The sequence below is a fragment of the Periplaneta americana genome, chromosome 8 (assembly GCF_040183065.1).
Source record: "Periplaneta americana isolate PAMFEO1 chromosome 8, P.americana_PAMFEO1_priV1, whole genome shotgun sequence".
Taxonomy (NCBI): domain Eukaryota; kingdom Metazoa; phylum Arthropoda; class Insecta; order Blattodea; family Blattidae; genus Periplaneta; species Periplaneta americana.
This window is the reverse complement of record NC_091124.1, coordinates 18247369-18275141: the sequence shown is the minus strand read 5'-3', so window position 1 is coordinate 18275141 and position 27773 is coordinate 18247369. Positions and strand designations below refer to the sequence as shown.

At 33.8% G+C, this 27773-nt stretch overlaps 1 protein-coding gene across 2 annotated transcripts in view; it reads left to right on the top strand.

Annotated features, from left to right (window-relative positions):
* Positions 1–16844, top strand: part of Ude (Uracil-DNA degrading factor) — a 65806-nt gene extending 48962 nt beyond the window's left edge. For both annotated transcript variants that reach the window (XM_069832494.1, XM_069832495.1), the window contains exon 2: positions 12832–16844. In XM_069832494.1, coding sequence (XP_069688595.1) covers positions 12832–13597 — 766 coding nt within the window. In that variant the 3' untranslated portion in view covers positions 13598–16844. The remainder of the gene's footprint in view (positions 1–12831) is intronic.
* The last annotated feature ends 10929 nt before the right edge of the window (positions 16845–27773 follow it).

The following is a 27773-nucleotide window of genomic DNA, read 5'->3' as shown; positions in this document are numbered from 1 at the left end:
CGAAATACAGTATATTATTAACACGCAAACAAGCTAGCAAGACGGTATTGGGACTGAATTACCAAGCATTAAAGTTTGGAAGCATTGTGTAAGAAACATTTTTTTCTGTCCATTGTTGTTGAATGTAATTTCATATTAATAATTTCCCACCTGGCATATACTGTTAAGAATGCATGAAATACGTAGCGTGTGTTACTGCCATTATTAACTAAGAACATGAATTGATATTAATTTCATTCCGTAATCTGTAATTTAATACATTTTTAAACATTTAGGCTAAAGTTATCTTCTCCCACAACTTCAAGTCAATGAAACTCTATATGTGCTAAATTGGACGTCTCAATTTTTTGTAAGTTGGTGAAACTGAGAAATGTTACATGTAACAAAGGCTTAAGTCACTGACACTCATTTTCAAACTTATCTAGCTTCAATCTCAACGGTCAATTGCTCTTAACAAAGAGATCGTTTGTTTAATTTATCGTAAATTCATTGGATTTTTCCATCGTTAATGCTCCTGACGTTATAGTGCCTTCCGCTAGTTAATGATACGTTGATGACCGTTAGAAACGACTCTGTAAAATGGGCGGGAAATTTATGTTTATATAAACATTAATATAATATGATGTAATTACAATAGATGCAGTGATTATGATCAATGAGACCTCAAAATTAGACAAATGTTTGAGGTTATAACATTCTATTCCGAACTATAAAAGATACAGGTACAGTACTTTTATTTAGAAATACTAATAAATAAGCATTTCTTTCGTAGTTTGATATTTCTTGAATCTCACAATTTCTTTCAACATAGCCTAGAATTCTGTATATTTATTCCAAACCAGTGAATTATTTTTTTCTGTTTGTGTTAAATTTGAATTTTCTTTTCTTTTTTATGTTTGTTGGTGTTAAATTATTAGTAGCGGCATGTCGTGACCTTCTAAATTGTCTCCTAGGAAGGAAACAATTGCGAATCATCAGCGACAAGACAAAACTACAAAAGTGATAATATTATAAAATCGATAATATTGCAGTGATAGAAAGACGATTCTAATTGGTTGAAATTCAATGTATTATTATTCCTTGTTAGTGGACTGGTACATGAACGAAATAGCCTCATTGTCATTAGCAGTTATTGAGTTGTGAATGTGGATTTATCTGGGAAATCTCAGACCGCGAGTGACATTTATTAGGACTATTTCGTGAATAAAATCAAAATGTAAATAATATGGCCCTAAAATTCGCTCACAGAATGTTAATAATTGTATATTTATTAATAATTACCTATTCAGACATTGTGACGTTGAAATAGATGAATATCAATTACTGCAATAAAGAAATTGGATGTTATTCAGTAATGCCAATTGAGAAAAGCGAAATACAGGTTTAACAATGTTACCCAGCATTTGCTCTTAATGGGTTGAGGGAAAACTCGTTTAACGATCAGGCATGTTAATGAGTAATGTTATTAATGTCAATTTAATGTCAATTTTGGACCAATGAAGTGTAATGAAATTTTGAATTCCAACCAATCACAGTCATATATGCGATAACTTTTGTAATTCAATTTATCACAATCAATTTATCACATGGTCGTTCTTTTGTTTAGTCAGTGTCGCCAACTGTTTCCCCGTAAATCGATGAGCATGAATCCATTAGTGTAACGATTAAGTACTGAATAAAGTGCGAAATCCTACTTCCACATCTACATCTTCGTCTTCTAATTCAATGTCCAGTTTTTCGTATTCATAAACCAGTGTTAGCGATAGGATATGATTTGAATTCTGTACTAGTAACCAGTGGATAGCCGGGGCTAGCTTAGTACGCTCGTAGCGCGTGCTGCGAAATGTCTATGAATAGCACCCAAAGAATTTATAATATCCTAAAAATTTACACCTTGCTTAAGAATTTACAAATTACTTGATTTTTTTAATAAGATACATAAAAATTTACAATATACTACATTTACAATAAAATCAAGAATTATTTTGTTCTAAAGGAAGGAAAGAGCAACAGTAGATTAACTTATTCAGAAGAAACGTAGCTTGCACTACTTTCATAGCCAGTACTATAGTCGCGACGCTGTTATTCCCGGCGTGACTCCTCCTCTTTGCTTACCTCTTAACAAATCAAGGCTCTATAAAGTCTAGGTAGGTAGTATCGTTCGCCATTTTTGTTCTTTCGTTCCCGAGCTACCAGACGAGGGATCTATTTGACACACCGTTAAACATTATCATGTCGCAGCTCCTATGATAATAAATCAAACGCATTGTAATTCAGCAAATATTTGAGCGGCAAATAACGTTCTCGTGTGCTTTCTACGAACGCCAACGAAAGAGCCAAAATGGCGGGCGATTATATATTAAGTATTTATCCAGCCTTAGGAAATGCTTTACATCTTCATCAGCGAATCACAAGACGCACACGTTTAAATGTAGCGACGTGCAAAGTGATTGGCTGCCGGAAATTAGAGCGACGGGACTATAAAAATAACATACAGAAGTTGAATCTACCACCTTGGGATGAGAAGGCTATCTGACTCTATGGGCGTCGTTACAAATCACTAAATTCAGCAGACAAATTTTGTTAAACACATTGTATTATTCCAGAAGACCATGTGTAAGTTAACCACGATTGAGGAAATTTTTGCTTCTGATGCAGCTCTCTATTTTCAAACCTACGGTATTCCATAAAAAACGCAAGATTTATTTTCGTAAAAAAATAATTAATTACCGAAAAATTACAGATATTTTTATTTTAGTACAAAGTGTGTTTATTGCGGTTAATAGTGGATCATTTTACCATCTGTTTTTGCTGCAATTAATTGTCATCCAAGGCTTCCTGGAATTTTTGGTTCACGAAATGCGGATATCAGTTAACAGTTCCGAGAATGAGAGAAATTCGATAAGAAAGTATCGATTATGGAATTAAATCACCTTGCGGAGTTTTTATAACCTCATTTGGAGAGCATGGATCTGGAAGACGTGATTTCAGCAGGACTGTGAAACTAATAACGCTACGAGCGAAACAGCTGTTTTAATTGGTTATTTTACGACGCTTTATCAACTGCTACTGTTATCTAGCTTCTGAGTGAGGTGAAGATGATAATGAGTCCAGGATCCAGCGCCGAAAGTTACCCAGCATTTGCTCTTAATGGGTTGAGGGAAAACTCGTTTAACGATCAGGCATGTTAACCGTTACTGCAAAGCGGTGGACGAAACAACTGATTTGTTGCGAGAAAAATGTTTATCTTAGGTAAAGGCGGCCGAAATAATATTGGCTACCGAGGTCTTGTGATTTGACACTGACTACTTTCTTTGATGTTTGTGAAATCTCGTGTTTATGTCAAAAAAGTCTACGAGCAATTCCTGAGCTCAAGGGCGAGACTGGAAGTGTTATTGGTAAAATTCAGCCACCAATTTTGTGGGAAGATTATTGAAAATTTTGTCGAGGGAGTGTGTACCCATAGAGTGGCGGAGAACGTTTGTCTAATATACTGTAGAGTCCGTATCGTTTCCCTACAGACCACAGTGAATGCACTTTGTACTAAAACAAAAATACTATATCTCTAATTTTTAAGTAATTTATTTTTATTACGAAATTAAATCTTGCATTCTTCTTAGGACACCCTTCATGTTACTGTGTCTTCATTTCAGAGCAACATTCGGTCACGTTTCTTTTGTTAATGAGTCCATGGAAGGCAACGTATTTTCATAAAATCGTTCCTAGTCATCGTGGAAATAGATCTCTTACTCATCGGACTCTATGAATTCTAAAACCAATGGTTCTGATGGCTTATTGTAAATGATAAAGGCTTGTGATGATTACTGATTAGCTACCCCGTGTTGACTTTGTAAACGACCGTGAAATGTTAATTGTGTTTACACACGAGAACCTACTGGTAACAGAGTGCAAGAGTACGTCCTTGTAAAAATGTTAATAAATGACATTGAGTACAAACCTCTTTTAAGAACGTAGATGATGTACTTCTATTTGAATGATGAAAAGAAGAGAAGAAAAACTCTATTTTGCAACTTCCTCTTCATGCAGTCTTACATGCCAATGCGGTGTTAGGAGGCTATACAGGTTGAACCATAAGTAGAGAGCTTAAACGATATTTTCAAGTATCTGTGACAACTGTGACTGTGACAATTAAATATCTGTGACTTTTATCGGTGATTTTGTCACACCGATATTTTATATCGATATGTAACATGAATTACACCTATATTTTGTCACACCGATAAAAATTAGCAGGAAATATTGAAGAGCAGTGAAATATGAATACGATTTCTCTATACACACCACTCATCAGTGATTTATATGGGAAAATCCAATAAAGAAATTATGTACATGTACCATTAACAAATAAATACATACCTAACTGAACAGTAACATGTCAAAAGTTAACCTCATGTACCAAGAGGTTATATTATAGATATTGAACCAGTTGATCATTTTTAAATGTAGTTGGGTATGGAGAAATTGAGGTTATATGATTATCCTAATCGTTTTAAAAATTGATCCTTTTCATTGTATATAATATAATGGATAAATTATTTTAAGTCGTGCATTAACATTATAATATTGAGTCATAGAATAAAAATTAATGAAACATAAGTAGCCTATTCGGAAAAACATTGGAAAATAATTACAAAACAAAACAGTTGTTCAGACAGGATTTTACACAAGATTAAGTACTGGTAACCAATGGTGTTATTATTTAAATCGTGTAATAACTACATCATTTATAATAAGGTGGAGAAACTACCGCCCGATTGCTGTTATTACATCATGCTCGTATATCATGCGCACGCGCAAACCTACGACGTAGAGGAGAAAATATCAGTCGCAGAGTACTGAATACGGAGCAGATTTCGATAGCGATATTTTGTCACATATTTCGCATCATCAGTCACAGGTTTATCTGTGACAAAATATCGGTTGGTGAAATACCGGCCTTCTCTAACCATAATTAATGTAGGCTAATTAATTTCAGGGTTATTCTTTCAGATATTTCAAACAAAAAACTTTAATACAGGTTTGCTCGTTTTTGCTTCCTTTCGAGATAAAAACTATTTTATATAAAACATTTCATAACGTGTTTTGGGAAAGCCATTGAGTGACTTTCCAATATATTCAGTCAGTTTAAGAGATCAGTGTATTATGATAATAAATTATTGAAATAATTTTAGTTTTGTTCTTTAAATGTGCAGGAATTTCCTTTGCAGAATGAAAAGTTACATTTTGTTCGATCAAATTTCTGCACATTTAGAAATGTTAAATGTTATGTTTTATTTAACGACGCTCGCAACTCCAGAGGTTATATCAGCGTCGCCGGATGTGCCGGAATTTTGTCCCGCAGGAGTTCTTTTACATGCCAGTAAATCTACTGACATGAGCCTGTCGCATTTAAGCACACTTAAATGCCATCGACCTGGCCCGGGATCGAACCCGCAACCTTGGGCATAGAAGGCCAGCGCTATACCAACTCGCCAACCAGGTCGACTGCACATTTAAAGGACAAAACTAAATTTCTTTCCAGTGATATATTATCATAATATACTGCTCTCTTAAATTGATTGCACATATTGGGAATTCATCAATGACTTTTACAAAACAAGCTATAAAATGTTTCACATAAAACAATTTTTATCTCAAAAAGGAAGTAAAAACGAGCAAAATTGTATCAAACCTTTTTTATTTGAAATGTCTCAAAGAATAACCCCCTAAAATTAATGCCATTACTTACGGTTCACTCTGTATATCTATGAACTAGGTTGGAAAAACCCTTTTCTCTCAGAAAGAAAAAACCAAACTACCACCCAATAAATTGTCATATTATTATTAGTAATATTATTATTATTATTATTATTATGATTATTATTTATGAGATTTATTTATTTTAACTTGTAACTCGTGTTTGAGCCCAAAAGTTGGCGCCATTGGGCAGTAATATATAATTTTTTTTTAATTTTGACCGGCCAGAGGCCGTTTACCAAAGTTATCTATTTTTGTTTTTTTTTTTCATTTGTTTTCCTTTGTTTTTTTTTCATTTGTTTTCCTTTGTTTTACTTACACTAATACAAACACAACACCCATGCCCGTGGCGGGACTCGAACCCACAACCTTTCGGACCAAGCGATAGGGACATGCCGTGCCCCTACCGCTTGAGCCATCCGGGCCGGCGAATATTAAGAATACACAATGGGAAATCAAACAGTACTGCTTTGTAACTTTAGCTATACAGATTTAATTATCTTGATATCACAGGTGTAGTAATCTGAAAGGGGGAAAAAATACTAATTTTATGGATATCATTGTACATAATATTTGTTTCTGCACAAAATAAATTGGTGACATTGGCTAATCTCTGTCTCCTAAGTAATATGCAATTGAAAATATTTCAAGTCGTGTAACTTTAGATATTTTGTTATAAATTTTGGCAGAGTTTTAGATAATTAAAACCCTAGCCATAGTAATTAAAGCGACTATATCTTTTTCGTCAGGAAATGGGTGATTGTATCTCTTATTTTTCTTATTTTAAGCGTCATGTGTACTGAAGAGTAGTACATTTTTTTAATTGGGTTATTTTACGACGCTGTATCAACAACTAGGTTGTTTAGCGTCTGAATGAAATGAAGGTAATAATGCCGGTGAAATAAGTCCGGGGTCCAGCACCAAAAGTTACCCAGCATTTGCTCGTATTGGGTTGAGGGAAAACCCGGAAAAAACCTCAACCAGGTAACTTGCCCCGACCGGGATTCGAACCCGGGCCACCTGGTTTCGCGGTCAGACGCGCTGACCGTTACTCCACAGGTGTGGACAAGAGTGGTCAAGGGACACAAAGAAGTACATGGTTCACTTTTTGTGTAGCTTTTTCATTAATAGCTCTCTGCGCCCTTAATCATAAAATTAAAAAATAAAATCAATAATAAACTTGCTATGGCCCGATTGTATAAACCATTTAATCTTAGATCTGAGGTTAAATTGATCCTTGTTTCAGCTGAACTTGGAATTTTGTGTTGTATAAAGTCTAATGTGAGATTAATTTGTCTCAAACTAAAGTGAACTTTGACTGAAGAAATTTCTCCGATTAAGTTAGATGATCCAAGTTCAGTTATTTCTTTTCTGTTTGAAATATACGAGTGACAGATTGTGCAAATAAAATATCCATTATTATTAATATTAATAGATATGTTAGGTACATTTATATATATTTCTTTCAATTTCTTGCCTTAATACACAAACATTCTTATATTTTATAAGGCTCTATCGTGTTCAGCAGTATCAAATAACATAACCTATAATTATATTATGTTTATAACAATCATTAATGGATATGATAGGTACATTCATAAATGTTCAATTAACTGTATTACTAAACGAAAATTGTCGTTTTATAAAGCTTTATTATGTTTAGCAGTATCAAACACCATAACATGATAACAACTTGGAGAACAGTCAACCTTCTTCTTATTGTCCGCCATTATTTACATTGCAAAAAAAAAAACCAGTGTCTCCAACAGAGTGTAATACGGAAAGTCGCGAAAAAGTAGTTGTAAAGTCGCTAGATTTCTCATTATCAACAAAGAAAGATTAAATTTTGTCACTATGGGGTGCTAAAAAGGTCACTAAATCCCTATTTAAGCAATATAAAAGTTAAAAGAAATTGTTGTTGAAAAAGAGTTAAAATCGCTAGATTGGCAACACTGAACAAACCTGTATAACATGGTCCGCGCATCACGTATTTCACCTGTTTATGCGATGTTGCCAAATCCTTTTCACGTGAACTTAGATTGCATTTGAACCAAGGTAATTTGATCGCAGAAAAGTTTTATACAATAGAAGAAGTGTCTGAACTCGGTTTACTTTTCGATCTTCGATCAAAGTTGATCTTTAGTCAGGGAGTTTTATACAATTGGGCCTATGTGACGTAACATGTGACCTTGATGGTTCAGTTAGCCGTTAGCGTTATGGATATGGTTGCAGACTTCTATCGTGGACATCGGCCCCGTTTAGAAGGTCTTTCACCTCTAGTATAGAGGAGACTATAGGTTGTAATGCGAAGTTTATTTTTAACCAGTTTGTTTGGCAGGATGTGATTCTCTACTGCCCTTTATTCAGTGAACTGCGTGTGCAAGCCGTATGGACTCTTTCTTTGTGCTGCTTTGCCAGAGAAAAATAAACAATGCAAGTTTATTGCGTCCAACAGCAGTCCACCGTTTTATACGTTGGCATGGTTCACCGTTTACTGATTGCTGTAGACTGTAGACTTTATCAGCTTATAAAGCCAAGCATAGTGGAGAAAAATTCAAAGTTTAGGATTGGGACCTACATACAAAGACTGTAACTCGGATATTGCTAAATATCTAAGGCACTTATTTGGATTAACATATTTAGACCCCACTGACGTCGGAAATTGTTTCGTCGATCATTTCATTTCGCAGGATGCCTAATTGCGAAAAAGTAAGAGCATTCTGTGACTATCTAACAGACAATTACATAGATAACGATGCTCTTTTCCCACCAATTCTATGGGCTGACGAAATGCTACTGCATTCTAACGACGAACGCGTGTGAAAGTTTCCACGCAAAATTTAACGGAAAATTGTCTGGTTAAGGCATGGAGAGAATGGGACTACACTGAATTCAAACAACAAAAAATTGAGAGGGTATCGGAAGGAGGAATCAGCGTCTCTCGGAAATCTAATATGCAACTAAGCCTGGTTTCAGACTTCCCCCTCAATATCTAAATTGACGTGTTGTTTGTTTAAATTGAATTCAATTTACGTAATTAGTTATTTAGACTGGAAGTTTTGAAATGAAAGTCCTGTATAAATATTTATAAAAAGAGTTGAACAACGCATGTGGAATCTGTGATATTTTCCAAGTTCCTTTGTTGGGACCAAAAATCACGGCCTACCTTATTATCTATCATTCTATCGGGTGAAATCACCGCCTGCTTCAACGCATCTGATGCTGCTTAGCCATCGAATGCATGGATGCGTTCGAATGAAATAGTCCATTAATTTAAGAGTTCAGAACCATAGTGGGCCAAGCGCCATTTACTAAAACCGTAGAAAACAAGGGTTAAAATGAAGTTATTACCATAATTCAAGTCCACATTTGTGGAGTAACGGTCAGCGCGTCTGGCCGCGAAACCAGGTGGCCCGGGTTCGATTCCCGGTTGGGGCAAGTTACCTGGTTGAGGTTTTTTCTGGGATTTTCCCTCAACCCAATACGAGCAAATGCTGGGTAACTTTCGGTGTTGGACCCCGGACTCATGTCACCGGCATTATCACCTTCATCTCATTCAGACGCTAAATAACCTTAGATGTTGATAAAGCGTCGTAAAATAACCTACTAAAAAAACCATAATTCAATGGATACATATACCAAGTAATATAAAGTATACACATTAAAACTAAATGATAGTCAGTCTTCATTAAACTATGGTATTCACTCAACTTTAACCCTTGCTTTCTCCGTTTTTAATAAATGGCGCTTGGCCCACTATGGCTCTGAACCCTTCAATTATTCGACAAGTAAACGCACTAATAAAGAAGACCGTGATTCTGGTCCCAACAAAACATGGAAACATTTTTTTTTTCCTCGCTGTTATTTATACTCTCTTTAACATCTTTAGTCATATCGCGAGTTAATCTTTTGGGTGAAATCCGAAGGCCTGTGTAGGCCTACTAATGTTGAGGCTGGTTCTATTGTTGAGAACTAGATGGCGACTATGTATTACTGATTTGTTATGAATATGATTTCGGTGATGAATGAGGCCGGTGATATTCACGGATGTTGTGGCCCGAATTTCCTGCCATTTGCCTTACGGTTGAGGGAAAACCCTGAAAAACCTCAACCAGGAAATTCAACCCGACCGGGAATCGAACCTGGGCCCTCTGCGTAAGAGACCAGCAGGCTGACTGTACACCACAGAGGTGGTCATGGAAACATTATACATTGCGTGGCTCAACTTTTCTTATATACACAGTATGCAGGGATTCCACAAAACGCTTAGTTTAAATTATTTGGAACGAAAATGAATGGAAGATGACGTCACTTGTAATTTTATTATAAATTAATATCAACTAATTTATTTGTTAATAATATTATAAAACTTGTAAATAATTTTGTACAAAGACAAATTACAACCGCTTGCTTTAGAATAACTTTTATTTCTAAATTGTAATGTTACTCCAAAGAATAGACCCTGTGGCTGCAGAACTTGGAACTGCACAGCAGGTTCAATGTACTCTCAACTCTCAAATGCTTGCCTGACCCGCTTCCCGCTCTTATCTTACCAATCAATCACCTGTCTGGGCTTGTATAGATCTATTTTAAAATGTAATTGGCTTTGAAACCGCTGCGGTAAAAGATAAAAAGGTTAATTCGCCCGGATTGACGAAAACGAATGTGTCCGTGGGTGAGACGACTTTCACACAGTGTGGTTAACAAGATATGAGAAACTGGCGAATAGCCCATGCAGGAGAACTTTGTATCGAGTCTTGGAAACGATTTGGCCCCAGTTCAGGAAGCTCGGCAGCACATGAGTGGTTTGTGTCGACATCGCGTCGGATTAATATTCCGATACCGAAGCCAAGGTGCTGTGCCCCAGTCTCCACAAGTTTCGGAGCTGTCGTCATCAACAAACTTGGCACTACAGGTTCTGTACCCTGTCATCTTGTCTTGAGAAAGAATCGTTTGTAATAATGACACAAACAAGCATTGTTTAGCATTCTTAATGCTCTCAACATACAAGAAACACGTTCTTTAATAGGTTATATGCTGTAAAGCATGAGTTCAAACCTGTCCGAGGGCGGCAGGTTAAGGACAGTGAATACAAATTTCTTCCAATGGAAAGGAAATTAGAGAGGATTGCGTGCCATAAATTTTCGAGACATAAATAGATTGATTATTCCACTCTCAATCATATTCATAATCCTTATAAATAAGAACCAACGCCTTAAAAATCTAAATATCTCAATAACATCCAACCCAGAGCATAAACATTTCACGCAATTACAGGGGTCCTACGAATTTTCTGTTACTTTTGATGTGTGACGTCAATGTTCGACTTACACTAATAGAAAAAAATGAAAGAATTTTATGGAACGAAAATTCGAGTTCAATTGTCATAGAAATGTATACGTCATATCCGGTAAACTCAAGAATAGGAACGTATTCTTTCCTATAAACAAGGGAAGTCCGCATATATCGTCGTTGTTCCTGCAATAACTCCTATATGACATATTTATCGATTTTCAGATTTTCTATTAAATAACTTAAATATTGATACAGAAAATAATAAAATCTCCTATAAGTAATTATATTTATTTGTTTCGAAAATGTAAGATTTTACAGTCTCCTCTGTAGGGCTGCAATAGGATGAATAAATGTGTTTTTTCTTCCTACTGCAAAATTGTATATTTTACACATAGGAGTTATTGCAGTAAGAACGACGATATGCACAGGGTGAACAGACGCCCTCTTTTGTCCGGCCTTTATTCGTGGTCCGGGCGGATTAAAAAAATCAAGAAATGTCCTCCTTTTCGTAACTTGTATACCTGATATTGTGAAATTATCTGATTTGACGCCTTTTTCAAGTAATTTGCCTGTAGGTGGAAGTAGCATCGTCGGAATATACTCTTTGTCAACGACCATAACTCTCTTTGCTCTTCTTTGTTATGGTCGTTGCTCAGAGGTAGCTAGTAAATCGAGAGATCGAGGTGCGAATGTAAATCTAAATAGATATTTTCTGCCCTCTTCAATAATTATAGTTCTCTTGACTTACATATGTAGCTAACTATAAAATATTATTAAGTTTTTTCGTAATTATTTTGTAATAGCATACTTTTAGGTATGATATAAGCCTAAATCTGTACTATATTTTGTCATAAAATAGATATTAACATAATTAAAAGTATAATATAGGCCTAATCCTAAATCTAAGTACCGGTACATATTTTCTGTGCTCATCTTTCGAACAGTGTTCTCCTTTTTGAAGCTTTGGCCTCACCTATTAGAAAAAATTAATTAGCCCATAATCTGTGGGGAGAGGTTGCAATTTATTTAAAACAATAATGCTGTTCAGTTTTGCTTTGACGTGAACGCGAAACAGACATGTGCACAATACATGCATAACTATGGAAAGTTATTTACTTGGTAAAAGCACAGTCTGCTATACACAGTCACGAAGCTTGAGTTTTGAGGGTGCTAGAAACAATAGACTGTGACGGTACTTTTTTGCATTGCCTGTAATGAGGCGATATTAGCGATCCTAGTGGTGAGCAACTATCTAATGTTTGCATATTTACTACGTATTGAGCTTCGCGACTGTATATACTAGACTGTGGTAAAAGCTTGGCAATGCTCGCATATAGATGGATAAATAATAACATTTACGGGATATTTGTGTGCTTATATACATATACTGTAGTACACCAGTTAATTGTTAGATGCCTGTGACTCAGAAACAGTTCTATACTTGTCCTTTTATTTTAATAGTACATTATGTTTTAGTGCATTAATATTAAAGTAATAATAATATATTATTATTATTATTATTATTATTATTATTATTATTATTATTATTATTATTATCATTATTAATGGAAGGTTATTATTCATAGCTTATTTATTTAATTCTGTTAATTAGACATCTAATACTTGTGTAGACAGAATCATAGGGATTTCTTCAAATAGCCTGTCACTTCCCCTTCCCACATGTTCCATGGTACCTGGGTCTACATCCACCTTCATTATTTCTTATAAATAAAATATGAATACGACACAAGGTGACATAAAATGTTTCATGTGTTGCAGGATGCCTAAGGTAAAGTCAGAAAAGCGCAGCGAATCTGAGGAGAAGAACGGTACCACCAATGGAGAGAAGAAGTCCGGATGGTCGGGTGGCCAGCTCTTCGGCTCTGAGACCACAGAGACAACTTTCCAGGGCGCAGGATTCAAGGACAAGGAGAAGGCTCTAGAAACCATCCAGCTGCTGGAGGGTCGTGACATCACCTTCCAATTCCAGATAATCAATTCCATGTACCACCGCGCCAAGGTCATCCACAAGAGGACCAAGGACCCTGAGAAGGTCAAAAACCTTTCCGAAGCCATTGAGACCTTTGAGAAATGGATTGACGATTACAAATCTCACAGTCGCGCAAAGGAAAACTTAACGTACCTGCCGCTAGATGTCGTGGAGGCGTTCGAACCCCTAGCAGAAAGATATAAAGTAACAACAGAGGTAGCTGGTGTTGACTCCAGTTTCCTGAAGATTTACCATGCCGCAGAAGGAGATCTGAAGAAACTGCGTGTCGCCAAGGTGAATCCAGACGATGAGAAATCAATCACTTGGGATGTACACAGGAATAAACATCTCAAACCACTTGTAGATCGACTCAAATCAGATGATGGCATTGCTCTCTACCGTACGGAGGAGAAGGTAAAGGGACTGCCGACTAAGGAGCATGTAGAGTTGGTTATGTGGGGCTACAGCCCAGAGGTAACCAAACTTAAGAAGACAATACCTCTGATCAAAGAGCTGGAGGACAAAGATCTAAATGGCCTCTTCCCATCTGAATGAACACGTGGTTGAAGCTTATGTCCAGAAATTACTTCGGGGTCTGATCCACCGCTCTTCTGTCACACCGCCTTCGTTATGTTTCAACTCGTTGCCTTACAATAAGGGCTCAGAAGCTGTCTCTAAAATCACAACTGGCTGCAGATCAAATGATTTATAGAAGCCAATCATTGTCTCGTTTTCCTTTACATTCACAATTGACATCCAATTGAAAGACTTTGATCTACTACAAAAAAGTGGCTGGAAATGCTGCTGATTTTTAGAATTACTGCAAAAAGAATTGAGGCATAAGGCTAATCAGTTCTGATTGGTTCGACCAAAATCATTGCTTACTTTAACCATTCCACGTTTAATCATCAAATTAATTCACAGGCGGCTTTTTAAATTACTCTGCCTTTATTACAAAATGGAAGAACAACACAATGATGTGTTTTATTTTTTCTGTGAGTCATTTGTGAAGCGATCTGAATGTTAAATACGGTATGTATGATTAAAGTACCTGGTAACAAATCATTCTTTTGCTGTAATCAGTCAAAATTGGTTAGCCCTATGTAACTGTTTACTCCACTGTCAAAAAAAATTGCAGGTCATGCTTTTTGGCGTAACTGTCTCAACTCTTAGTGTATAGGGACTCCACTAGTTTTTCTCGTTGAACACCATTGTAGTTACAGCTAAAAGAAAATGCTGTCCTGAGGGGTTTGCTTCAATGAATGGATAATCAGTACATGTTTGTACAAAATAATCATATCATGGGATTGGTATTGCAGGCAGCTTTTATTTTCACATGAGATGGTTTTAAACTCTTCATAGTAACTAAAATTTATTTTTATTACTTCCATTGCTGTTAAGAGAGTTGACCAGTAGATTTTGTTTTTCCACAAACATTGTTTCTATTTAATAGCTTTAAACCTAGGAAGTGTGATATTTGTAGAATATGATATTCGTCTCGTTTTCTAACTTTATTTCGTGTTTAATATGTTTACAGCCTTCTATATATATTTGTAAGCTTTCTCTCACACTTTGTTCTTCATTCAGAGGTGCCAATTTATTAAAAATGACTATGGTAGGTAGGGTTCTTACCACTTAGAATTAAGTGCTATAATGGTTATTTTTCATTTTTAATTAAAAAAAAGAGTAATTTATAAAATATGGAGACAAAGAATTAATAACTTACCAAAAAAAATATAAAATCATAAACAACAAAATATTCTGGGACCAGTGTGCTATTGGTTCTGGAAAAAGGAATTTCTGCCTGTGAGATTTAATCTGTGAACAAATTGTTATTAAATTATTATTATTATTATTATTATTATTATTATTATTATTATTATTATTATTATTATTATTATTGATAGAAAAGAATTTAAGGCTGGAAACTGAACTTCTCTTCTTGACTTGTCTCTTAACAGCCATGGCATAAATTGAATTCTAAATCCCTCTGCAAAGGCAATAAAATTGTAAAAACTCTTGTAATAAATTATATTTGGTTCTATATTTCTTTAGAACTGCATAAAAATGTGTACTTTTCTTGCTTCGGGATTATCATTTGGGATATAACAAAATATTATGTTATTCTTTATCTTAATAGTCGTACAAGAGTATAAAATGTGTTACTGTATCACTTGGAGTTTATAAGTAGGATATGGTGTATGTAACTTATTCCTACAAAATGAGTAAATCTTTTGCGTCAACATAATCCAGGAGTACTTAAAAATTACTAATATTATAAGATTTATGTGTTAATGTTCCCCATTTATTTAAATGTAAATATATGAATGTATAACAACTAAATCAACGCATACACAGGGAATACCAGCCAAGAACAAACTTTTTTCTTTCTAGAAGGTGGTGTGACGTTGTTTCTATAGAAAAATGGTCTAAGAAACACAAGCTGTACAATTTGATTTACTGTATGTGTGATTTATGTTGTAGGTGAATCATCATCCTATATATTTGTATATAATACGGGTTTCTGATTTTTTTTTTCGAACACTGAATAATTTTATAGAGGATTATTAATTTAATGTGTAAAATCAGAAGAATGAAAGTTAGTGATATTTTGTTTCTTACAAGATTATATCCGCATATTGTGTAATATACCGGTACTATAATGATTAATTATTTACTTGTGTAATAATTTATAAATATACTTGCAATAGATATTTACTGATGTAAAAGAAAAAAAAAATGTCTTGGCAAGAGTGATAATTTGCCAGAGACATAACCTTACAATTCTTGATGTACCTCAAATTTGAAGCTATAATAGCATACATTTGAGTTTATCAATGACTTTAGTCTAACCTCTCTTAATATTCATTGCACCTCATAGTGTAGGGTGTATTTTATTTAGAACTAATCTGTTACACAGTTCAAAGTGGTCAAATTGCCTTGATATGAGAAAAATCTGAGTAGGCCCTATACGTCTATTAGATTTTTATTGAGGGTAAGTATGTTATTTTAATTGCAGTACAGTATGCGTTGTTAAAATTGAAACTTAAAAATATAATTACAAAGAATTGAAGAGATCAAGATTTTTATTTTCTCCCTCTATATAGGCCTGTAGGAACTACTGTTCGTGTTTAAAAAATATTTTCCAAATCATGTCTGAAATGCTTTTTCACAAATACTAAGCTAAGATACCGCTTAACTTCGAAAATTTGTTTCGTTATTTTAATTTAATTCGACTTTGATTTGAGAACCTTGCAATACAAATGCTTCTAAATTTATATAACCCGCCAAATCATTGCCCACTATATTATAGGCCTACTGCCATCATTAGTAAAGTTTGAACTAGGTATTTCTAAATAGTTTCATTTTCGAATTGCCAACGCGACATTATAAAACTTACCCTCACGAATTACAACCCTATAATATTATTTGTAATAGTTAAATGCATACAGAAATATTTGTTTTTGAATGTATGCTACACATGATTTTCTTGCAATGACAAATATAAAATATGGACGTGAAATTTGGCGGAAATTGTGGAAAGTCGTAGCAATCAGGGTAAATGTTGATGGCGATCAAGTTTTCAGAATTACGGCATGTAATTATAAGTGTTTGTAGAAGAAATGTGTGTGTGAAAATTAGTGTTCCTGTCTGCATTTGCTGAATCTGTTACACACTGAATTCTGCAGTACAGGTTAGTTTACTTTTTTTTTTATATGTATATGGTTCATGTAAATACTATACTTCATGTGGTGATTTGCTTGAATGTGTTCACAAATTAACAATATAATAATTGAATTTTTGTGTAATTATTTTATTTGTCCTTTCACAGTATGTATCCGCACAGTTTATAACATAATACACATTATACTACAAAAAAAATTCTTTATTTATGTGTTAACTTACGTTGTTTCGCCATTAGACAACTTCCCATTATAAGTGTACCAGTTCTTTTATTATAGTGCACCAAATATATTTAAGAACAAGTGTTGACTGGACTTTTCCCATTGCTAGTGATGAAAAGAAAGTAATTATGTAGTAATCATCGGTCATTTTCCCGCAATAATGGTCCATGACACATACGTTATCAAAGAAAATATATAGGCATATGTTTTAATTAAATTTTACAACGTTTTCTTATGATTGACAGACTGTCAGTCTCTTCACAACAGGGAAAGTATGTGCCCTGGACCTGTATTGCGTGAAGATGACAGCCTAGCCGATGTTTATTACATAATTACCAAAAAGGATAATAATCACATTACCAGTAATGGATTAAGTCAGGTGTACACTTCTTGTAAACATTTCATCATTGCTTTCTCTCTTATTTGGATCGAGACCAAATATAGTGGAATATATTACCATATTATGTTATAATGGAACTTGTATTTGAAGATCGTATATAGGCTATTTATGAAGAGTAATGAATATATTTTATTTATTCTCAATTAAAAAAAAATTAAAGATCGCCAATTATATCGTAACAAGATGTAAAACAACTATCACTTAAGGTAAGAAGCTGAGAGTGGATTTATTTTAAAAGTTTTTACAGAGATATCATGTAATATTCTACAGGAAGGGCTCATAGTAACATCTTATTTTAAATAATTCATCTAAACTTTTGTTTCTCTAACTCCCCAATGTTTTTTTTTTTTTTTTTTTTTTTTTGTGAACGGGTGAAATTGTAGTCATCTTTCGAGAAAAACCCATTTGCAAAAAAAAAAAAAAAAAAAAAAAAATCCGTGACATTTATATGATGACCATACTTTATTAACATGAACGTCCTCAGAATTCATGCTTTAATTATATTTCACAATTACAAACGGGCTTTCGTGACAAAAATATACTTTTAAATTAATTTTCCCCTCCTAATTTTTTTTTTGCTGCATTTACTCACATTCAAATACTATACCAACATATTTCTTGCTAATAAGTTGACATTTTTACTACATGTTCTGGCAAATATGATTAACAAAACCATAGACCCTCGTTTTTTTACAAAGTAAATATTTTCAAAATGAAAAAAATAAAAAATAAAATGTACTATATGGACACAAAAAATTTAATATTTTAAACCGACTTGATTAATTTTTTTTTCAGGTCAAACATTAAAAATTTAAATTATGGCTCTGCTGTTAAGTTATATGCATGACAAAGATTATATATTTTTTTGAAGTCTGAAACTTATATTATTTGTGAGTAGATACGGTTTGAAAGAGCTAGAAAGTTTTTTAAACATTTTTAATAAAGTCTCAAAAAAATTGTTAAACTGATACTAGTGAAAACTGGGGGATAGATATTTAATAACAAGGTGCTGTCTACAAAAAAATAAGCTTCTAGCTTAAAAAATTAGAAAATAAAAATCTCACTAATTTCATCCCTTAAATCTTAAGGAAATAAGTATTGACTATCCCTATATTTTATTTATATCAGGAACCAAGGAATTGCATTCTAGTTGGTCATGGTAATACGCAGGTCTAGCTGTCATTAATATTTAAATAATAAGGTAGGAACTGGGCTGGCCCTAGGAGTTGAGGGGTCCATTTTCGCAGACAAGATCTGCAGAATCTATGCAGGTAAATAAAATTTATTACAGACATCTCTTATTGTACAATGGAAATCGATCAAAATATTTATATAGAAAATTAATAAAAAGTAAACATACAAATAAATATCAACATGCAAATTAAGCTTTCAGGAATAACTCCCTGTAAAGTTAATTTGCATAATACACGTCACTGTACATAACAGAAAACCACAATTTAAAGTCACACAGAGTTAGTGTGCACTCAAATGTTGGTTGCTTGACGGTTGTCAGCCCACTTTGAGGTCTGTGGATATAGAGGAAAAATTGGATTGGTGTCGGGTAGAGTTCCCGGGTAGCTCAGTGGGAGAGCGTTGGTACGTTTAACCAAAGGTCCCGGGTTCGATACCCGGCCCCGGAACAATTTTTCCTCGAAATTATTCAAATATTAACATGTTGATTTAGATGTAGTCTAAATAGTTAGAAAATCGCCTGTTTTAATGTCTGGGAAATTACTTAATGAAAATATTTGTTTTTAATCAAAATATAGAAAAATTAATAACAGTAATATTAGAAAATGATTTATATTTTTATTTACATTCTGAATATCACTTAACTTGAGTAGATAATAAAAACGCAATATTACCACAGTCTGGATATACAGTCCCGAAGCTTGAGTTGTGAGGGTGCTAGGAACAATAGACTGTTCCGATACTATTTCGCATAATATTAGTGATCCTAGTAGTTAGCAACTATCTATGGATACATATTTACTACGTATTGAGCTTCGTGACTGTATATACTAGGCTTTGATATTACTGTCACTGCCTTTAATGTGAGAAGTTATCTACCTTGCTTTTTTCTCTCTGCAAAGTCTTTTTTAGTATTTTGTGTAAGTTTAAACTCATGTGAATTTCACATTCAGTCGACTTAATTACCAAACCGTGCAAATGTTAAAAATTTTTTTTTATTTTATTAGGTTATTTTACGACGCTTTATCAACAGCTTAGGTTATTTAGCGTCTGAATGAGATGAAGGTGATAATGCCGGTGAAATGAGTCCGGGGTCCAGCACCGAAAGTTACCCAGCATTTGGTCATATTGGGCTGAGGGAAAACCCCGGAAAAAACCTCAACCAGGTAACTTGCCCCGACCGGGAATCGAACCCGGGCCACCTGGTTTCGCGGCTAGACGCGCTAACCGTTACTCCACAGGTGTGGACAATGTTTTTGATATACTGACCATTTAAGATTGGAAAAACTAATTTCCCCTAATGCTACATTCGCTGAGAGTGTAAGGAAAATCCGAAGCTCAATACATACATTTGGAAATACAATAGAACTATTGCTGTAAGCAAGGAGCTCAACCATATTCATGGGGTTTTTAATCTCAGATGGCAGAATTGGCTTCTGTGCCTCAGTTTCTTCACAAAGTATGTAACCATCTGTATCAGCCACTTTTATGTTAGTCACTTGTTATTTTTCCTGTACTAGCTTGGCATTTGTCAGTGCCACTTCCAGGTCTGCTGCACATTTTCTTATAGTATTCTTAGGTGCGGGGCCCAATTGGGATAAATCGGTCCAATTGGCTTAAAGCCGGCCCTGGGTAGGAGGATGCCTTTATGAAGATAATATGCAACCCAACATCAAATTGAGAGCTTTTTTTTCTCCTGTACGGAGGAGGGACCCGAAAGCTTGCACTGCAGCCTGAGGCTTATTGTGCTTATCACTCCTGTTGTCTGAATGGTTGGGTAGCCAAATGGCGATGCTCTTGTATAAGTACAGCGCGCTTCACCGTGAACTTAACCTGTATGGATGATGATATGTGAATTAATGATGGCGAAATGAGTCCGAGGTCCAATGGCGAAATTTACCAGCAATTTTGCTTCAACTGATAGAGGGAAAACTCCGGAAAAATCCCCAACCAGGATTTGAACCTGGGCCCACTCGTTTCATGGCCAGAAGTGCTAACCATTACTCCAATTCAGCCCCTTGGGGCAAGGTAATGGCAACCATCAGTTGGTCTTCAGCATAAACTTAGGTCATTACTCATATATAAATTTAATAACAAGTAGACATATAATATGTTTTCCTCGCTTTTAGGTACCGGTATCAGTTCACACAATTCCTGAACTTTAAGTTTTTTTTTTTATTTTGTAGTAAAAACACTTTTAGAAGCATGCAAAAGTAGAAATGTAATTGTAGGTTACCATTGTCTTGCTCCAAGTGGCTGAACTGTCAGTCTCCCTTGGATTTCAAGTAGGTAATCGAAAGTTTACTAGAAAATGCCTTAAGTTTGATCGAAACTGTACAGTATGCCATTTGGTATCTGTAGACTGATGCATCTTAGAGAAGTTGCAAGGACCGTCTTTGAATTTGTCAACTTTGTGAGTACAGTTGTATCATTGCACTTGCAATCAAGCTACAAAACATATGTTTGTAGCATTATATTTTAAAACAAGTGAAATAACCAAGTAATCAGTTTCGTTGACATTTCAATTTGTCTGGAACTACTATATTTAAATGGTTAAGGTTACAAGATGTCCGCCTTTTCTAGAAATAACTTTTTATTTAATTTGTTGTCTTCTGTTCAGAGGGCATTATTAAGGGAATACTCCACTGAAAATCGTGAAAATTTTGCAAAATATTTTATGGACTATTTCACATTCTTTAGTATTTACATTTTCATACCCCAAATGGATTTAGTTCAATTCTGATTACAAAATAAATATGTTTATTTTTTTTAATTAAGGAAGAAGAGCTATCAAAATTATTTTTTTATTAAAGAATTCTTTTTTACAAATTTATGATTACAAATCTAGTAACTTTTGTCCTAAAGTTGGCTCCCTGAAGTTACTAGATAGATGTAGCAGAGGAGAATTTTAATAGATATACATTTTACTTTTAAATCCATTTTTCTGTAAGTTTATTTTTCTTGTTTCAACACTAATTTTTTTATACCAAATATTAATCAATCTGGATGAAATATTTACTGTAAGTATTTATGACAGAGGTGGGAAACTCTTGTTGTAAACAGAGCAATCAGCATGGGTATCTACGTACAACAGCAACTGTAGCGGGAGAAGCCAAGATCCCAAAGAGTGGCTGTTTCCCATCCACGATTTATGAGGTAGCTGCACGTATCTATGCATTTATTTTGTAAAAAATGCTGCTAGTGTATTTTATTAATATTTTTTTCATGAATTCTAGAAAAAATAACATTTTCAAAAGTTCAAAAAGATTTTTGAAAACTAATAAAAGAGATATTTAATAAAATCAATGCATAGAAATCTTTCTCTATGTCTTGTGAATGTAACCAAAGAAAAGGAAAGCTTAAAATTTGAGATCTACTAAAAAGTTGGGTGTGAAAATATTTCTAAAAAGAATAGAAAAAATCAAAAGCCAAGAACATTTGGTAGTTCAAAATTTGGATTTTGTTAGCCCTTTACATAGTAAACATGCTCTCAAAATTTGGTTAAAAAATTATTAGGAAAAAAGTCATTTTTAGTAGTGTCCCATTAAAAAAATCAGAAAATGTCTGAATTTCAAACATAGGTTGTTGAGTACGAACGTTTTTTTTTTCATAGTACACAGCTTGGTACACAGTTAATAGGATGGACTTCAGATAGAATATTGCAGCAATGAGTAAAAGTGTAGACCAACCATTGACTGTTAATATTGTAGTCAGAAAGAAAAGAAAGAAAACTTTTAATTTTTAAAACTAAGTACAGAAATTTCTAGGGAGCAACTTGTATAGAATTTTGTTTCCATAAAAGTGAAATATTCATCAACACTACTAAAAATGGATTACAAAAGGAATGTGATAATTTTCGAGAATACGCCCTTGATTTCTTCAGGAATAGTCTCAGACTGAAACATGCAAGAATAGCTGTTAAATAATGTTTAGGGTAGAATATGACATAATACACAGTAGATGTCTCAAAACTTCTGTAGGGAATTTTCAATATCAAATTACATGTTTCCAAACAGTAGAATATATTAACTGCTGTAGGTATGTGAATAATCTTTTTTGCAATTCTCATTTAATGCTGGTGTTGAACAGGGATTTTAACTAGTTAATGCACAATGGACGAAGGATGGTACATTTTTGATTCTCCAAATGATAAAATGACTCATTTTTAGTGAAATACAACCTGAAAAAAATTCTCGTATGTACAATTTCGTGAATACATATTGCATGATTGAACTAAACTATTAATAGAAGTAGACACTTCATAACAGAAAAAAAATTAGGAGAGTGTTGTGCTTTAAATATTTTTGTTTAATTGAGGACGTAGCTGCAATAAGGGCTCATACTCCAAAATGCTATTCTGAGATATATAGAGTTGAAATTTAAAAAATAGTGCATTAAATGCACTAACCAATGAGTCTGAAACTGCTGGATAATCCAATGTTATATATTTAAAGAATAATGTATTCAAGTAATGCATTTTATGGGCCCTTTTTCTGGAGAACGTACTTTCAATTCAAAAATAAATATAAGCTGTGTGTAGTCTTTATAAAAATGTATTTCTTTTTAAATTTTTATATAAAATATAGCAATATTATTAATAATATTCATTAACATTTTTAGAACTTGAGATATTTTCCACATAACATAATAAATAACGAACATTTAGAGAAGTTATAAATGATATCAAAACAAAATAACGAATCATGAATATTTATACTTTATGACATTTTTTCCAGACAAAATAACACATCACGAACATTTTGAAAAGTTAAATTTTTTTTCAAAACAAAATAAGAAATATAAGTTCATCAAACAAGGTAACAGATCATGAACTTATTAAATAGTAAGAAATGTTTTTCAAACAAGGTAGGACATAAGTTTTGTACATTCCACATCCATATTTTCACACGATTTCCCTCCTCATCTCTGTCATCACCTTCGCTCTTCTCTTCATCTTCCATAGTCTCAGAAGATTGGAAAAGAGACTCATAAAATGAGCAGCTTTCCCCTTTTACATATGGAAATAAGTCTCTGACATCCTTAACTTCACTTTTCTTCAGTGGAACTCGAGACACTGATTGAAGATCTAGTCTTGGAGGGCTGTTTTTCATGTATGAACATGTTCTATAGATAAAGGGCCTATAACATATATTAAAATAAACAGGTTTTCCGATATTACTGTTCAAAATTTCTCAACGAAACTTTGTGGGTAGAACAAAGAAACTATGGAGAATCGATTTATGCATTCTCCAGAAAAAGGGCATGTGGGGCTATGGGTCCTTACTGCTGTTCTCTTTTTTACATTTAATGTCCTCTATTAGCTTTTTTCGAATGGTAACCCTCTGAAAGGAATGTAATATGATAAATTGCCAGACAGTTCGTTCAGACGGATGTGTTGTACAATATAAAAAAAATACGATTTTTTTTTATTTTCCATTATAAAAAGATCTTAACAGTGCAGCTGAAGGTATGATAAAGAAATATGTAATGGTGTTTTGGGATTGCAGAAAAGGTTGACAGCTAAAAAAAGTCTTCAAAAACCATATGAATGCAGAATAATGATACCCAGGCAATAGCAATATGAATGGATGATAGAAAACATTTAAGAAATAAACTTCTCATTTTTTTCATAGAATATATTGCAACAAAAGAATTTTTTGACAAATCGCTTCAGCAAAGCACAAATTGTATCAGAAAGCAAAAACAACTTGCCTTCTTACCTACAAGTGAACTAAAAATTTGAGAAAATCATCTTTCTCAAACATTAGTTCGACATACTCTAACATTTGGAGAAAGATAGGTATTCATTGAAATATTAAATTTATTATCGATCTCTGTTGTGGCAATTGGTAGCTGAGTTATATTTTATCAAAACAGAAAGAGAAGAATGCATTAAGTAGTATTCTTTCATTCAGTGAGTCCATTTTCTTTATTCACTTTAACATAATAATTAAGATGTTCTGAGGATTCCTTTGTCATATCCTGTGGAAAGTGAAACCCTAGATCATATATACCCAGATTGCTCGGCGTTATAGGCTTTGACGGTAACAACTTTTGTCAGGTTTACTATGCTGCCATCTAGTTGTTACATAAGGAGTCACGTCATAACTCCCATTTGAATTGGATTAGTGACTGTACTGCCATCTCGTGTTCGTTTACGGCAGACGGGTGGCGATCCTGGCAGTTGTTCTCTTCAAAGTGCAACCGATTTTAACATAGGAATGAGCAATCTATATGTGATCTGGGGTGAAACTGTGTGACACCAGCTAACCACACATACTGCCTCTCTGCTCAAGAATCCCAACAAGCCTTCTATCAGTTTTAATACCTTAACGGGACTAAAAATTTAAAATATGCCTACTTGTGTACAAATGGATTAAACTGCAGTAATAATAATAATAATAATAATAATAATAATAATAATAATAATAATAATAATAATAATAATGATTATGATTATGATGATAATAATAGCTATAATCCTTTTATATAACTGTAATATACAGCTCTCCATTTTGATATTTTAGTGTTTTTCAATATTTTTTGTCTTACATTCTTCCTTTTTCATTTTTACGACCCCTTGGATATTTAGATACATAGACTCACTACATAGAGGTAAAATAATAAACAGAAGATCCAAAAAGCTACACATTGTGACGAAAAAAAGGGAAGAAAAAAGTTTGAAGTATAAAATATAAATTCAAAAAATGTGTCTCATAGTTATCTTGATCACTTTCATATTATGATGTCATCACTATACTATTTTTGGGGACAGCTACAGATAATTTCATCATCATCATCATCATCCAAAACATGTATTAGACCAGGTGGTCTGTAACGGTCTCACATCAGTCCATCTTTTAGCTAGACGACCAACGTGTCTTCTTTCCCGAGGAGCAGACTGCAGGATTTATTTCGGGATGTGTGTTCTATCCATCCTTCTGACAGATTTTCCCAGATTTTCCTTTCTGTTTACAAATTGGAATATTGGTTCGGTTGTGAGTTCTACAGATAATTTATGAACTAAATTTTGAGGGTTTATGTGAAAAACAAAGTTATTTTTTAGAAAATCGATTTTGAAATTTTGAGTTGAATTTAAACAAAAAATATTTTTTACTATTGTATTGTCGTATTAAATCTCATTAAACTTTCAGTTCTCTATCTGTAGAGAAAAGAAACATCATCAAGTCGTGTTTATACAAATTGTTGTTTAGTCAACTGTCCGAAGACAGGTCTGAACCTCACAAGCGATACCAATAAGGCACCACTTATGAGGCAACTAGGCCAGGAGATAATGGGATGGGTGGCCGATTTCTTTACCCCTCTATTGCATACATCGCTGATTAACTACATATTAGGAACTTAAATGGCTCTGTTATTTCATATGGTGAAGAAAGACTCTTAAAAATTGACTGTATACCTTCACCTTGTGGCCTTTAAAGTATACGTTAAAGTGTACAATCCGAGGCATTCTTTAGATATTTTCTATGTTAAGGAATAGTATTTTCCCTGGATTAAAACATGTACTACTATAAATCTATAAATGAAACATGGGTATTTCCCCCAAACTAGATCATAAAATACGATAGGCCCTACATATTATGGAATAAAAATTAATATTTTACCATGGACAAAAGTAACACCAATGGAGTATTTTCTCTCGATATAATTAGTGGCATGTGCATTTCCGAAGGAAGCTGCCATGGTGGTGTAGTGGCTAGAGCGCTGGACTTATAATCCTGTGGACCCAGGTTCGATTCCTGATGTACCCCTGATTTATAGCTTGTGTTTGCACCAGGTAACACAGGGATTTTCTCTGGGAGCTCCGGTTCCCCTGTGGCATACCAACAAAATCTCCGTAATCATCTCATCGTGGGTGTAGCGTAGACCAGGCTTCTATGATTTATCCTGGGCAACGACTCTGTCTACGATTTGGTCTACATAACTGGCTTCATATGAGTGAACGACGTACCTGCCATCGTATCTCTAACCTCACTTCCAGCACAATAAACAAACGACTAGTGTGTACGTGGAGGTTGTAATGTGTTTTCGCAAATCACTACCAGGTGTCAGTTCAGCAATCAAATTCCAATGGTACAACTTGCCCGCCGCATGGTGACCCGTTTTCATTTGACTGCCCCTCATATTTTATAAAATTGTCTGAACTGATATGGCACTGTTTGGTCTTATCGTGGTTAATTTATTTCATCGCATTAAGTTGTGTGATATTTCAAGAGATAAGTTTTCGTAACAAGCGCATTTATTATCAAAATTTATATTGTGGTATCTTAGTTGGAGCAAGTTACACCAACAGTAGGCCAAGATAAACACAGTTAGTTGCCCTAGAATTATGCGGTAGGAATTTCATAATGTTTCTAGACAGAAGAGTGTGAAAAACTACAAGAAGTAAATGAGGTAGTCAGTATACTTCTGGGTTTTAAATTTAATTAGGCTATACATCTTGATTATACAACTTTAATTAGGCTATATTTAGACACAGAACACGTATTTATTTCTAATTTTTAGAATATAATTTTACTTATTTATTTATTGCCAAAATTTTAATAGGAAGAAACAGCGATGTTAATTGGTTTGTTTTCTATTTAAAGCTATTATAGACTGCTATTTATACCATGCCAGAATGCAGATTTTTTAGGACTTAAGGGGTTAGGTACAGTTTACAGCAGTAAAATTTTGGAAATATTTAACATTTTTTTCCTCCATTACTGTATATTATACAATAATGAAAATTAGTATGTGTAAAAACTGTCCTTCTGCTATATGAAAAAATATTTTTACGATTTAAAAATATTATTTATATACATATTTTTTTAAATTAAAAATGGTGGCATTTCACTGTGCAGTGATGAAGCATTTTCCTCATAACTCAAAAACTATCCAACATTCTGTGTTGAAATTTTTTTGTGTGTATTTATGCATGTCATATCTACAATATGATGCAAGATCACTTCTATACCTTTGATAGATTGTCTGATAAAAAATAGATTATTTAAAAAAATAATCAAATATCAGTATTTTCTTCTAAAACAAAATAAAAAAAAATATTATTTATTAAGGAATGTAGTTGAAAGAGCATGATATTGTAAACATGAGTTTCAGCAATAAAATAAAAGAGAGAGAGAATGTGAAAAAGTTAACAAGTTTATGATGAGTTATGAGGGAAACGGTTCATCACTGCATACTGAACTGCCACTATTTTGAATTTTGAAAAAAA